Genomic DNA, 13,393 nt, shown 5'->3' on the forward strand with positions numbered 1-13,393 from the left:
ACAAAAAGCTTGATATGTATACAAAGGCGGCATATATTCCCCACTCACATGACGATTCACAATCAAGTTTTTTAAAATGTAAACATTTTTTGTCTTAACTTTCAATACACAAAAAAAAACTTTTGAGAACAATTCATATCTTTCCAGGCATTGACAGTGGCTTAAAGCATTACCGGAGATAATTGCCGACTCTATTTGCAATTTTAATTCAGAATCAAATTTGGTTGTAATGTTTTTTTTTTTTCTTCTTGGTATTTGAATTAATTGTCAAAAAATGTTTGTTTGAATTGAATATTAGCTGCTAGTTGTTGTGTATTTTCCCTGCCTTAGTTTAGCTAAGTTGTGTGTGAATGACTTTCATACTTGCGAAATGGAAGAGAGTGTACTTATGGATTTCCCTTAGTTTGCAAACTTGTATCAGAACTTCTGATTCAGAGGTAATTATCGTCTCAGTTTCTCGGTTTTATACGACTATGAATCTCTCTTTCTCTCATGTTTGGCTTGGTAATTCAATGCAGCAGGGCCAGAGACATTCAAAACAGCTGGCTGACTACCTACCCGGTTAGCATCTTTTATATTCGATTTTATATTAAAGATCACATCATTGATGAGTCTCAGCTTAGTGTGATTTTAAAACCCGTCTGTTGAGGATCGTCGTCTTGTCTTGTCGCATGGTCAGTCTGTTGCAGAGCAAATAAGAAGTGATTTTTTTTTCTTCCAATATGAAATATTCTACCGCACTGCCTTTAATAGCTGGCATTCTAGCAGCGTTTTGTATACAGGGCTCAGTGGCCGCAGCAAGTGAGTGTCTTTGTTGTTTTTTTGTGTCTTTTCAAACAGAGTTTCGTGCGTTTATCTCTTCAAAATGGCCAGCAATGACCCATCGGGTTACGGGGCTACCGAAAATATTCTGATTAGAATAGAAACTGAAATAAGAACTGATAATGAATAATTTTGAATAACAAAAGAAGAAGAAAAAAAGCAAAACAAATGTTTCAAAGTGATTATTAATTCGAGATTTAAATGTGTGGTTTTAGACAGTGGATCAAAACAAAAAATTGAAAATATTTTGTGAAATATAATTTACCTAAACTATGACTAAAATTAATAACTTTTTAATTTAACTTGAAAATATACAGTATCTCATAAATACAATCATTCCAAATACATATGTGTTGTGTGAAGTTTTATTTTAATTTGAAATTGTTGTTTGTTTAATTTTTTTAATTATTATTTTTAATTTTGAAGAAATTGAAAATTATTGTCTGTCTATTAACATAATAAACAATCAGCTTTTATTATAATTTACATTACATGTTGTTACCACCTAAAAACGATTGTGAATAGAGTTCATGGTAACACATACATACATAAATATACACATAAATCCGCCTTATACACACATTAAAATAAGGAAGTAATAAGGCGAATAATGAAAAATAGATATGTAAGCAATGTCATAGTACTAAAATAGTAAATAATATTATTCATTAAAATCCTGATTGAAGAAACCTGATTAATATATGTTCGTTGAACTTTAGAACAGCTATTCACGCTCCTTTACGCTAGAGTTTTATACAATATACCTACACAAGCATACGGTAATATTCTTACTATGTGCATCTTTGCTTTAGAAACTTATGTACCAAGGATTAATACGTATGTATGTACAGTGTCGGCCAAAACTAAAGCACCCCTCAGTACATCTTTTTAAATGGAAATTTTTTTAAGAAAAGTTGTAAATTTGTTTTGTTTTGTATTTTTCTTTTTATTTATTTATATCTTTGTTATTGGAAAATACAATCATAAGGAATTAAGAATGTAATAAACAAAAGTTACAATTCAAAAAAGATTTTAGGTCGCAAATATAAGCGGACAAAACTAAAGCATCCCCCAAATATGAGGTACAACAAAAACTATTGAAATCAATATTTCGTTACGTATTCTTTATTCTGGATGACACAAGCACATATTTTAGGCTTAGAGTATATCAAATTCCACTGTGCGAAAAAAAAAAAAAAAAAAAAATAACAAGTAAGAACGGCATTAAGTTCGGCCGGGCCGAACTTGTATACCCTCCACCACGAAATGTATTGAAGTAAAATGGAAAAATTAGTTTCAATTCAATTTTAGACGCAAAGAAAATTCAATACCAAATTTAAGCCATTTTGGTGGAATATTGAAGCCACAATATTCAAAATACTGAAAATCGGGAGGTACCTTTCCATGGGGGCTATATGAAGGCGTGGCCTATACCGACAAATCTTGAGTATCCCCAACCAAGTCTAAATACCAAATTTCAGCCATGTCGGAGGAAAATTGAGGCCACAATCTTCAAAATACCGAAAATCGGGAGGTACCGTTCTATGGGGGCTATATGAAGGCGTGGACCGATATCGAGAGAAAGTTTTATACCCTTAAAGAAGACTAATTGCAAAATTTCAGCCATATCGGTGTGATAATGAAGCTAAAACTTTCAAAATACCGAAAATCGGGAGGTACCGTTCTATGGGGGCTATATGAAGGCTTGGACCGATACCGACAAAATTTTGGGAGAAAGTTATATACCCTCAACGAAGACTAAGTACCACATTTCAGCCATATCGGTGTGATAATGAAGCTAAAACCATCAAAATACCGAAAATCGGGAGGTACCGTTCTATGGGGGCTATATGAAGGCGTGGACCGATACTGACAAAATTCTGGGGGAAAGTTTTATACTCTAAAAGAAGACTAAGTGCCAAATTTCAGTCATTTCGGTGTGATAATAAAGCTAATACCTTCAAAATACCGAAAATCGGGTGGTACCGTTCTATGGGGGCTATATCAAAACGTGGACCGATATAGCCCATTTTCAATACCAACCATCCTACAAGTAATAAAAACTTCTGTACCAAATATTGACTCTCTATCTTTAAAATTGCGAGCTGTATCTTGATTTCAATAGACAGACGGACGGACAGACGGACTCGTTAAATCGACATAGAATTTTATGCTGATCAATAATATATGACAAATTTAATTATACCCTCCATATGGTGGAGGGTATAAAAATGACAAGCAAACTGAGTAGATTATGAAAGTAGAGATAAGTATATGAGACACGTGGGCACGGCGTTTTTAACGTTTACATCGAAAAGTAACCAAAGTAGGCTGGGCAAATTCCGTCCATTTCTATTTTTTTTTCGAACTATTCGAGTTAAGATATCTCGGAATCCTTGCATTTAAGGTATATAGTGTAACTCTTGTCTAATCGCCAGGAATCTCTAAAAATGAAAAACACGTTTTAGGGTTAAAGTCGTACTTCATCTGAGTTTATTCAAAATTGTCCCACAAAACATAGTTTTAGAGAGATGACGTCAAAGACAAAAATATTCTTCGTCAAATTTCACTATGGATCACCAAAGAAATGAAATGTCTATTTAAATTGTATATCATGAAAATAGCAGTATCAAATTTGCTGAAAAACAGGAAAATATTTCCCAATTTTTTTGATGAAATTTGTTTCCTTCTTTTTTCGACTTGATACATGAAAGTAATAGGAAACTTGGTTCTAGGTAAAAAGTAAGTCAAAAGAAGAAAAATTCTACACAAAATTTCACTATCAGTTTTAAAATAAACCATAAATGTAGGTATACTATACTTATAAGAAAACAAGTAAGAGCAGGCTATAGTCGGACAGGGCCGACCATGTGATACCCTATACCACTATAGATTTGCAATATCTTTCCTCCATGGATAAATATAACCTGTACATTACAAATTTTACCAATTTTCACACAAAAGTTTTGGTCCATTTAACCCGCTAAATATTATCCGATATTCATGTTGCTTTTCACACGCCTTCTCCATCATAAACTTAACTTTTGTGTAAAATTTCGCGGCGATCGAACTATTATTGCGACCTACAGAGCGGCTACAAAATCGACCAAAAATTTTGTTTTTGGTCCATTTCATCCCTTTAATATTTCACGATCATCGCCAAAAACTAATCAGTCCTATTCTGGTACAACCCCGACCTTCATACTAAATTTCGTGACAATCGGTCCATAATTGCGGCCTGTAGCTTGATTACAATTTTTAATGGACGGACAGACGGACGGACGGACGGACACACATAGCTAAATCGCTTTATCTCGTCGAGATATGAAGTTTGGTATACCACATGAGGGGTCTACGACGAATATTTCGCGGCGTTACATGAATTTTTGGGAAAACAAACTTATTATACCCTTTTCCACATTGTGGTATAGGGTATAATTAGATCACAAATTTATATATTTTGGGATGAAATTATTCGTTTTAATTTTGGACTGTTAATTTTACATAATTCCATACTGGATCAAAATCTAGCAAAAATTCTTCACTTTTTGGGGATATTGTTAAAGAAAGAAATGTTCCTAATGAAATTTCATTATGAGTCTCTGAAAAAAATCTATAACCATAACATATAACATTCTAAGGCGGCCATCAGACCATCTGCTTTTTCATATGTATGTTGTCACTTTGGGTATACTAATACACAGAACAGCTGATTCATACATGTGAAAAAGCAGATGGTCTGATGGCGGCCTTAGCAGCACTTGTTTTTGATATACATATGTTTTAGGGCCATATTTTACAATTTTTATCCAGATTGTCGTTGTGATTGGACACTATAAATATCATATTGATGGTTTTTCGTTATGGATTCATGCAGAAGATGTTGTGCGCTTCATTTAAACAGCTTTTGAAATATGTGTGGTGATTATATATTTGGAAAATATAGAAAACCCAGATCGGACCTGCCAAATTGCGTATTTTTTGTATTTTATGTAACTTAAATTAATAATTTAATAATTATTAATTATTGCAGACTATATTGCTTCACAGACCATTTTAATGGCTTCAAAAAAAGTTTCTTTGGTTTTGCAAATTTTTTTTCGGTTGATTTTTGAGTTAACGATCTCCCACAAGTCCCAATGGAGAGTTAAGATAAGGAGATTGGGCGGTACAATGAATAACTTCTGTTGAATTGTTTTGGAATCACTCCTTAACCTCTTTCGATACATGTTTGGGCTAATTACACTGTGCAACATTTTTAAGGTAGCCTCGTGCAAACAATTTGAACTTAGGATTTTTTGAAAGTACATACCCAAACGACAAACAGCTTAGTTGGGTTTTGTTTTGTCAGATCCAGCTTGGATTTTATGGTCCCATTTAAACATGGTTAAATATTGACTTTTTAAAGCAATTCTGGGCTATATCTCTGAAACCTATGTTAGTTTTCATCTGACTTTTGAAGCAAATTTGTAAATAAGGGCAAGAATAAAATATTTGTAGAAGTAATGAATTCGAAAAACTAAATTTATTACCTCAAATTTTATAAAATATGGAACATTTTCATAATTTGTATACACTTCGCAACATATATCCAAAACCGTAAATTTTTTCTTATTGTTTTCTTTCGGAAAAATATTCGCTGGAATGTAATATACAATTCTTCAGAATATCCCTCTATCACGTTGTTTTCAGTATATTTGTCAACGACATCAATAATGTGTTGAAATCCGAAATGCGAGAATAAATTGTTGGTGTGAACTGTGTTGTAAAAGATGTGATGCAAAATACCGCTGAAACAACATGAAGTAAGCATTTTAGAGTTTCAGAATGTTCTAAAGAATTGCTGATAACTTTATTTGGAAGATTTTTGCAAGAAGTTACTTGGTTCAACACCCAAAAGTTTAGCTAAAACTGACCAGACTTTCAGCAATTCTATAAAATGTTCTATATTTTATCGATTTTGATGACCTAGATGGAAGTGTTCTTACAGGGTTTGCTCGAAAAATAAGTTCTACTAGTTTAGGGCTACAATATTGCCAAAGACAGCAAGGCCAAATTCCTATTCGTTTCTGAGATATAGGCCCGATAAAGGCACAAAAACTGTAGTTTTAGCCCAGTTTAGATGAGGCCATAAAATACGAACTTGATCTGACAGAACAAAACCCTACTAGCCCTTTTGTACTCTCAATATGTATTTCAAAAAATGCATACTAGATGTTGTTTGCATTATGAGTGTTGCATAGTGTTATCCTGGAATGTCCATCTAAGTTGCATATCTTCTTCTGCATAAGGCAACATCACGTCTTTTAATAGATAACGATGCTTGAAAATAATCCTTTAAAATCATCTTAGATTCATCAGAAAACAGCACAGTCCTTCATTTTTGGATATCTCAGTTCAGATGGGTCTCGGCGAATTTAAGCCTGGCTTTCTCATTTTTTGACGATATGAAAGGTTTTTTTGTTTTCTTAAAAAATTACCATTTTAAATAAATGTACTGAGGGGGTGCTTTAGTTTTGTCCGACACTGTATGTGTTATTCAACTGCAACAACATCTCCCAAAGAAAACAGGAAGATTCCAGTTTCGGACAAAATACACACTGGCAAACAAACATACATACATACATACCCAGCAAAAAGTTTGCCTCCAAAGATTGGAATGACATTAAATTGTGCATTTTCACTGATGAGCGTGACTACTGAGAGATGCACTGCATTTTAACTAACCCTTTGGCATTGCTTTTTGGCTAATCCTTTAGAGTAGAATAGTATTTAGTCTAATTTGCATCCTAAGCACGTGTTTTGATGCAGTGCTTTGGATCAGTTCAAAGATGCAATAAAAATGCAAGGCATTGCAAAATGTGCCAGCATAAATATTATTTATTTTATTATATAAACAAAAATTAGGACAATTCTTCACTAAATTCAATCGCAACTGAGTTTGTTTCCTCCTCTCTCCATTTAATCCAAGCTGAAATGTTCTTGGTTCATCTGCTAGAGGGGTTCTTATATTATCACCAGTTGAGATTTCTACACGGACTCCAATAGCACTCCATTAGGAAATTTTCTTCTTGTTAGTTACCGTAAAAATGTTCCAAACTTTGGTTTGTATTTTTTTATTTTAAATCAAAATTTTGTCTTTGGAAGATCAATGTCGCTGCTTGTTGGTATCTAAAAACTGGCTTGCTTGTAGGGATATCTAAGCAACTGCTTGTAAAATGTATCGAACGGAGCGCCTTTTGTACGACTCCCTTGAACTGCATCCGGATGTAATTGAAATGTGACAAAAGGATGTCATATTCCTTGGATTGCATCACAATGCGTTTAAAATGTAGGGAATGGAGGGCTTTATTCACGACTCCGTTTGAACTGTCTACATTCCACTACTTCCAATTAAGTTTGCTGGGTATGAATATAAGTAATGCAATTCCCATACCCAGTCTATGGCATGCATATGCAGTATTAATTACTATTGACCAGTTTTTTTAAGACGATTCGAATTCAAATTCGTTCGAATTAGTACCAAACTCCTGTTATTATAGACAAATGTTGTTTGATTGAAAACAAAAATGAATCAAATATATTTTCAAAAAAAAAAAAAAAGAAAACAGTAGTTTGGTTCGAAAAAATTTGAATTGGAATGGTCTTAGTTAAAAAGGCCATATAAGTAGCAGTACATACACAGTTAAGGAAATTTTTATTACCCCAAGTAGCAAGTAAAAACGGCGTTCAGTTCGGCTTAACTGAAGTCTTATTCTTAGGAGACTTGGAATATGTTTACTGAAGAATATCGCTTTCTTGAGGACAAGGTTTTATACCAATGAGACATCGATGTTTCCTTTTCATTCAGAATCCGAAATATCATGTTACACTCATTCCCCTCGGACCTTCAAAATGCGTAAAATGTGGAGGTACCAAATATGTACCAAAATATGAACCTATACTGATCATTTCTACAGGATTTCTGTCCGTTGATAATTCGAAATAACAAGTAAGATTCTGTAAAGTAGAAAAATCCTTTGAAAGACTTTACGTCGAGCGGTATCTCTGTACTTTCCAAGCTGGCAGAAAATTTGGCCGGTAGAAACCGTTCTATGGGAGTTATACCAAAATGTGCATCTATGTATGTTTACAATTTGTGGATACGTTTTTTACCACTGGGGCTGTAACAAAATGTGGACTTATGTAAAACATTTATCGTGGAGTTTTCCGGCTGCTGCACAGTGGTCACTGCCATTGGCCAAAGTTAAAAAAAGTGAAAGTCTAATTTTTGATACCAAAAATATTCAAATGTGCTCCTAGTGGGTACTTCTCACGATATGTTATTTTACATATGTGATGTAAGAACAATGCAAAAGCCAAGTGAAAGTAAAATACACGCTGCTCTTAAATCAAATTTAAATGGAAGGTGTTTACACCTGGGAAGTTTTTGCGGATTCTGAAAGTACAATGTTCATAGATGAGAAAAATCAAAAAACTAAAAAAATCGCCGGAGCTCTTTTTAAATAAATCGCGATTCAAGTTGACATTTTTAGGGGTTGTTTAGGTTTTCACGATTTTGCTTAGCATAAATGCGGAGGGTATAAAAATAAAAGATAGGTTTCATGTCATTGAGCATAGAAAATTTAATACAGTCGGACCTCGATTATCCGTGATGGTCGGGACCGGAGGCATTACGGATAATCGATTTTCCCGGATAATGGAGGTAATGCTTTTACGCAGTTTTTGAACATATTTTTTAAGTAAAAATGACATCATATTGTACTATAATGTGCAAATCTGCAATTTTTATTAAATTCGTATCGGTAATCCACCAAATTTTAGAATCACTAATGTTTTAATATTTTTATTTCTGTATTCTAACTCATGAAGAGCGAACATAATAAAATTTTCTATCTCATTCTCTATTTATTTATATGTATGTACATAATTTAAAACACATATGTACCGTTTTCAAAATTAGAATTAGCAAAATCTTTTTTAACATTTTGTAATTTAGTCAGTTAAGTTTGAACAATAAGAGGAGTTGGTCAAGGAGACCCAACCTCCAATAAATAATAAAAACTTCAACTCAGGTCTTTTATTTGGGAAAAGACTTTAACCCCCCTTGGGCCTCCACTATAAGGCTTTGGAGTCCAACAAATATCATCATCATCAGATTCATCTGAATGGACTTTGTCCCATGGTTTTTGTGATACCATAAATACACAAATTGTGTAATACTGGAGAATTTCCAGCTTTCGTTTATTTACCTTTTGTTTGCTTAATCAATTTAATTTACTCCCGGGCAATGAAGTTTATAACGAAAAATAGAAGAAATGGAAAAAATCCAACGTTTCTTTTCTATCACGGATAATGGAGGTTCCCGGATAATCGATTCACGGATAATCGAGGTTCAACTGTAATTTGTTATCATTGGTATGAACGAAATTTCCACATATGGTTTCGAGATGTTCGCAAGCTATATGTTTTCAGTATTTCAACCTTATTGTAATTTGGAATTGTGGTCTCTAATTGCGTAGAAACATCCTTCCAAAAACGGTCAATATATGCATGTTTAATGTGTTAAAAAATTTTATTAAGAACATATTTTATTGATTGGAATCCCAAAAAATTAATTCGAAAATATATTACAGATGAGCAATGCATGACTCCTGATCGAGCATACGGGCAATGCCGTAGTCTCGTAGAATGTCCCTCATTGTTACAATTATTGAAAAATACCAATCGAACACCCCAAGAAACTCAATATTTGCAACAGAGCATGTGTGATCAAGTCGGTACACAAATCTATGTAAGTTTTAAATTAGACGGGACATATTCATTACCTTTCGCTACATTATTGTTTAGGCCAAAAATTCAAAATTCCCCGAAGGTTATGAAAATGAGTCGTAATCTTATGTAGTCCTCTGCCAAAATTGTAAATCATATTTGTTCACAGGTATGTTGTAAGTCTCAAACTGCTGTAAGAGCTGCGACATTTTCCTCCTCCTCCTCCGCAAATCTCTTACCCTCCACACGTGATTGTGGCAAATCTTTTGATGATCGCATCCATGGTGGGAATGTAACGCGTATCGATGAATATCCATGGTTGGCTTTGATTGAATATACAAAACGTATGTTGTCAGAATCAGAATAGAAAAAAAAGATGACCTACGTCTGGATGGAATGTTTGTCGTATTTACTTTACTCTGAATGTTGCATGAATGTTTTGTTTATTTAAATAATTGTATAACATACTTGTCTCTACATTTATACCTGTCCAATGTCATTGTCAATGTATGTCCTTTGTTTGTCCTTTAAATGACATATATCCATTAACTTGAATGTCACATATTTGTCACGGTAAACAGAACCGATCGCATAGAGTCGACGTTTTTCATGGAATGGATTTTTGTCGGGTACTGCTTAAATTTTTATGGTATTTAAATAATAATGCATGTGCTAATTTCTTCTGTAAAACGGTAAGATTTAATGACTGCAAATGAGCTGAGAGATCCGAAGTCATATGCTTACTCACGGAATTCGTATCTCATTTATTTTGTTATTTGTCACTATGACGCTGCATCTCAAAATACGAGGGGCACTACAAAACCATGTAGCCTAGGCAGCACGCAGTGTCGCCAGGCGTCATTTGACATTTTTTTTGGAACGTTTGACAGTTTTTACCCTAAACGTACTAAGGACAGATTGAATGATTTTACGGCATCTTCTGGCGACGAAGGTAGTTGACCACGCCTTTTTTCATGATGTGCTGGAATCAAATGAAGTCATTGGATCCCCAGTCAGGGCTGTACGGCGCAAGACCCATCAATTCCACGGTTTGTCCGGTCAAAAAGGCGATGGATTGAATCGATGTGTGAGAGCTCGCATGGTCGTGCAGAACGATTCGTCTTCTCATGTTCGTTTTTCAAATAAACCAGGAGACTTCAGGCAAAAAATGGTAGTGTAACGCGCAGAATTAATCACCCTACATTTCTCAATCCATATAGTCGCCACACAGTCAGTTTTGCCGAAAAAACAGGCGACAATTTGCTTCGAAGTGCTTCTTAGGTGAACAACTTTCGTTGGATTTGGCTCGATTTCGAAGACTTAAATGGTCGATTCCTGTTTTGTTTCGGGCTCCTCAGCATAGATCCATGATTTGTCGTGTGTGACGATGTTATACACGTCGTTTGAAGCGCAACGGTTTTTTTTATTCACAATTTTTTTGCACCAATCCACAAGAGCCTTTTTTGAGCGATTGAACAATTTTGCTGGATCTAGCGAAAAAAATCCATTTTTGCGGCCAGGTGTTCATGCAATATCAAATGCTAGTTTTTGGAACGAATGCCCAAGGATGCCTCTATCTCACGGTATATACCATGGCGATATTACATTATCCGTTCACGCAAGGCTTAATTTTTTTTCCGGCACAACGGCCGACTTTGGGCGATCCTCACGACCTTCGTTTTTTTGCGAGTGTCGGCCACGATTGAATTCATTAAACCAGTTTTTCGTAGTGATATAGGATGGCCCTTTATCGATATACAAAGATTTAATTTGATCGATCCACTCTTGCCGTGATTAAAAATAAAAATTTAATGATGCGTTTCTAGATCAAGTTCCATAGTAGAGACAAATCGTAAATTTGATGTAGTGTGGAATTCGATATAAGAACACCTAATTTCATGAAATTCACGCTAGTGTGGATAGGGACTAAACAACCCTACACATGGTCGGATGTCAAACTGTCCTGAGTAAGGTTAAGCGGGGTATACACGATCAATTTTGACTATCGATTTTTCGGAAATATCGATAAATGGCAAACTGTCCAGCAACCACAAAATATTTTGTGATTGCCTGATGACTGATAAAAATGAACGGCCACACTGGCAAGCAACCGATTCTTTGAGCAAAAATGACAGTCAAAACTGATCGTGTGTACCCCATTTTAGGCTAAAAACGGTCAAACTTTCCAAAAATTTTAATTTCGTTAATGAACGAAATTAGTCGGTGAGTTAGCAACCAAAATAAAGTTGTCGCTAAGTACTACCGATAGCAACAGTGTTGCCAATTTTTATTTTCACATTTCATTCATAATTTTGGATTTTAATTCTACCGATTTTTGTAGGTAACCAAAAATGCGTTAGAGAATCCCACTACAGAAGGTTTTGTAGTGCCCCTCGTATTAGAGCCCTATATGAGCCGTACGGTTATCACCAGCATCATAATTCACTTTCTAATTCTCAACTGCGACATACAACTGCTTTGCATGATATCTTCAATAAATTAAGGCATTCAAGTTCCCCTTCCTATTCCAGACAAAGGTCCATATTGAGCATGCTTTGCCCTTAAAATTATCCAAAAAATCCAAATCCATGTTGTTTTCATTTGAAAAAATTTCAGCGGGAAATATTAAAAACTTCTTTTGTGGTGGATCCCTGATCAATAAACGTTATGTTCTAACGGCTGCCCACTGTGTTACGGGTAGAGCTTTACAATCGAATGTTCCCACAGGTGTGCGTTTGGGAGAATGGGATCGTTCGACATCACCCGATTGTGAACGTTTAATAAATAATAAGCTCGATTGTGCTGATCCACATTTCGATGTTGGTATTGAAGAAATCATATCCCATCCAAGTTACAATGAAAATGCAGCGAATCGTCTTTATGACATAGCTTTGATACGTTTAGATCGTGAAGTGGCCTATACCCATTTTATTAGTCCCGTTTGCTTACCAATGCAAGAAGAGATGCGTTCGCGAAAATTTGATGCAATGAAATTGGATGTGTCGGGATTTGGTGCCACCGAAACTGGTACAAGCAGTAACATGAAATTAAAGGCAGCCATTGATGCTTGGTCGCACACTGCTTGTCGTCAGAAATATGCAACAAAGCGAATTTATTTACAAAATTCTCAAATGTGTGCTGGTGGTGAAGCTGGTATTGATTCGTGTACTGGCGATTCGGGTGGTCCTTTGGTGGTGAGACAAAAATTAGATAATCGTGATGTTTACATTTTGGCCGGTATTGTATCATTTGGACCTAAGCAGTGTGCCACAGCGGGTTGGCCTGGTGTTTATACACGTGTTGGTGCCTATGCTGATTGGATTTTGGAAAATATTAAACCTTAAATGTGTTTAAATGATATATAACAGATTGTTTGAAGATGAATAAAAGTTGAAGAATACTAAATAAATATTTCGTTTTTATATATGTATATAAAATGTAATGTGTATCCGCAATCTCTACAGAATTGATTTACTCGCCAGGGTTTTAATAGGGTCTCGTTGTGATTTAAAATTAAAATATTAATTTAAGCTAATCAGAAATCAAAAAAAAAAAAAAAATATTCAGGTCTTCTCATAAAAGAAGAACAGGTTTTCCCACACATTTTCATAGGAAACCAATAGATCTTCCCATAGAAGTCTAATAGAATTTCACATAAAGGTTCACACAATAAACCAATACTGTTTCCACCGAAGACCAAAAAGTTTTCTCGCAGAAGACCAATATGAATTCTCAAAGATTACTTACTTACTTACTTAGCTGGCTTCATCCACTTGTTTGCGCCATCTATTCCTTGGCC

The 13,393-nt window shown here is 34.8% G+C and overlaps 2 protein-coding genes across 2 annotated transcripts in view; both read left to right on the forward strand.

Annotated features, from left to right (window-relative positions):
• Positions 1 to 559: 559 nt before the first annotated feature.
• LOC141388978 (serine protease ea-like) overlaps positions 560 to 13,393 on the forward strand; it is a 39,692-nt gene continuing 26,858 nt past the window's right edge. Inside the window, exon 1 of the mRNA XM_073959906.1 lies at positions 560 to 801. Within this exon, the coding sequence (XP_073816007.1) occupies positions 723 to 801 (79 nt within the window). The 5' untranslated portion in view covers positions 560 to 722. The remainder of the gene's footprint in view (positions 802 to 13,393) is intronic.
• Positions 9,385 to 13,003, forward strand: LOC141388979 (serine protease ea-like). The gene is made up of 3 exons (XM_073959907.1): positions 9,385 to 9,616; positions 9,764 to 9,938; positions 12,211 to 13,003. The coding sequence occupies exons 1-3, from the start codon at positions 9,470 to 9,472 to the stop codon at positions 12,936 to 12,938; spliced, it is 1,050 nt and encodes a 349-aa protein (XP_073816008.1). The 5' UTR covers positions 9,385 to 9,469; the 3' UTR covers positions 12,939 to 13,003.

This window comes from Musca autumnalis, unplaced genomic scaffold (assembly GCF_047663935.1).
Source record: "Musca autumnalis isolate F117 unplaced genomic scaffold, ASM4766393v1 scaffold_1, whole genome shotgun sequence".
In the NCBI taxonomy this organism is placed as follows: Eukaryota; Metazoa; Arthropoda; class Insecta; order Diptera; family Muscidae; genus Musca; species Musca autumnalis.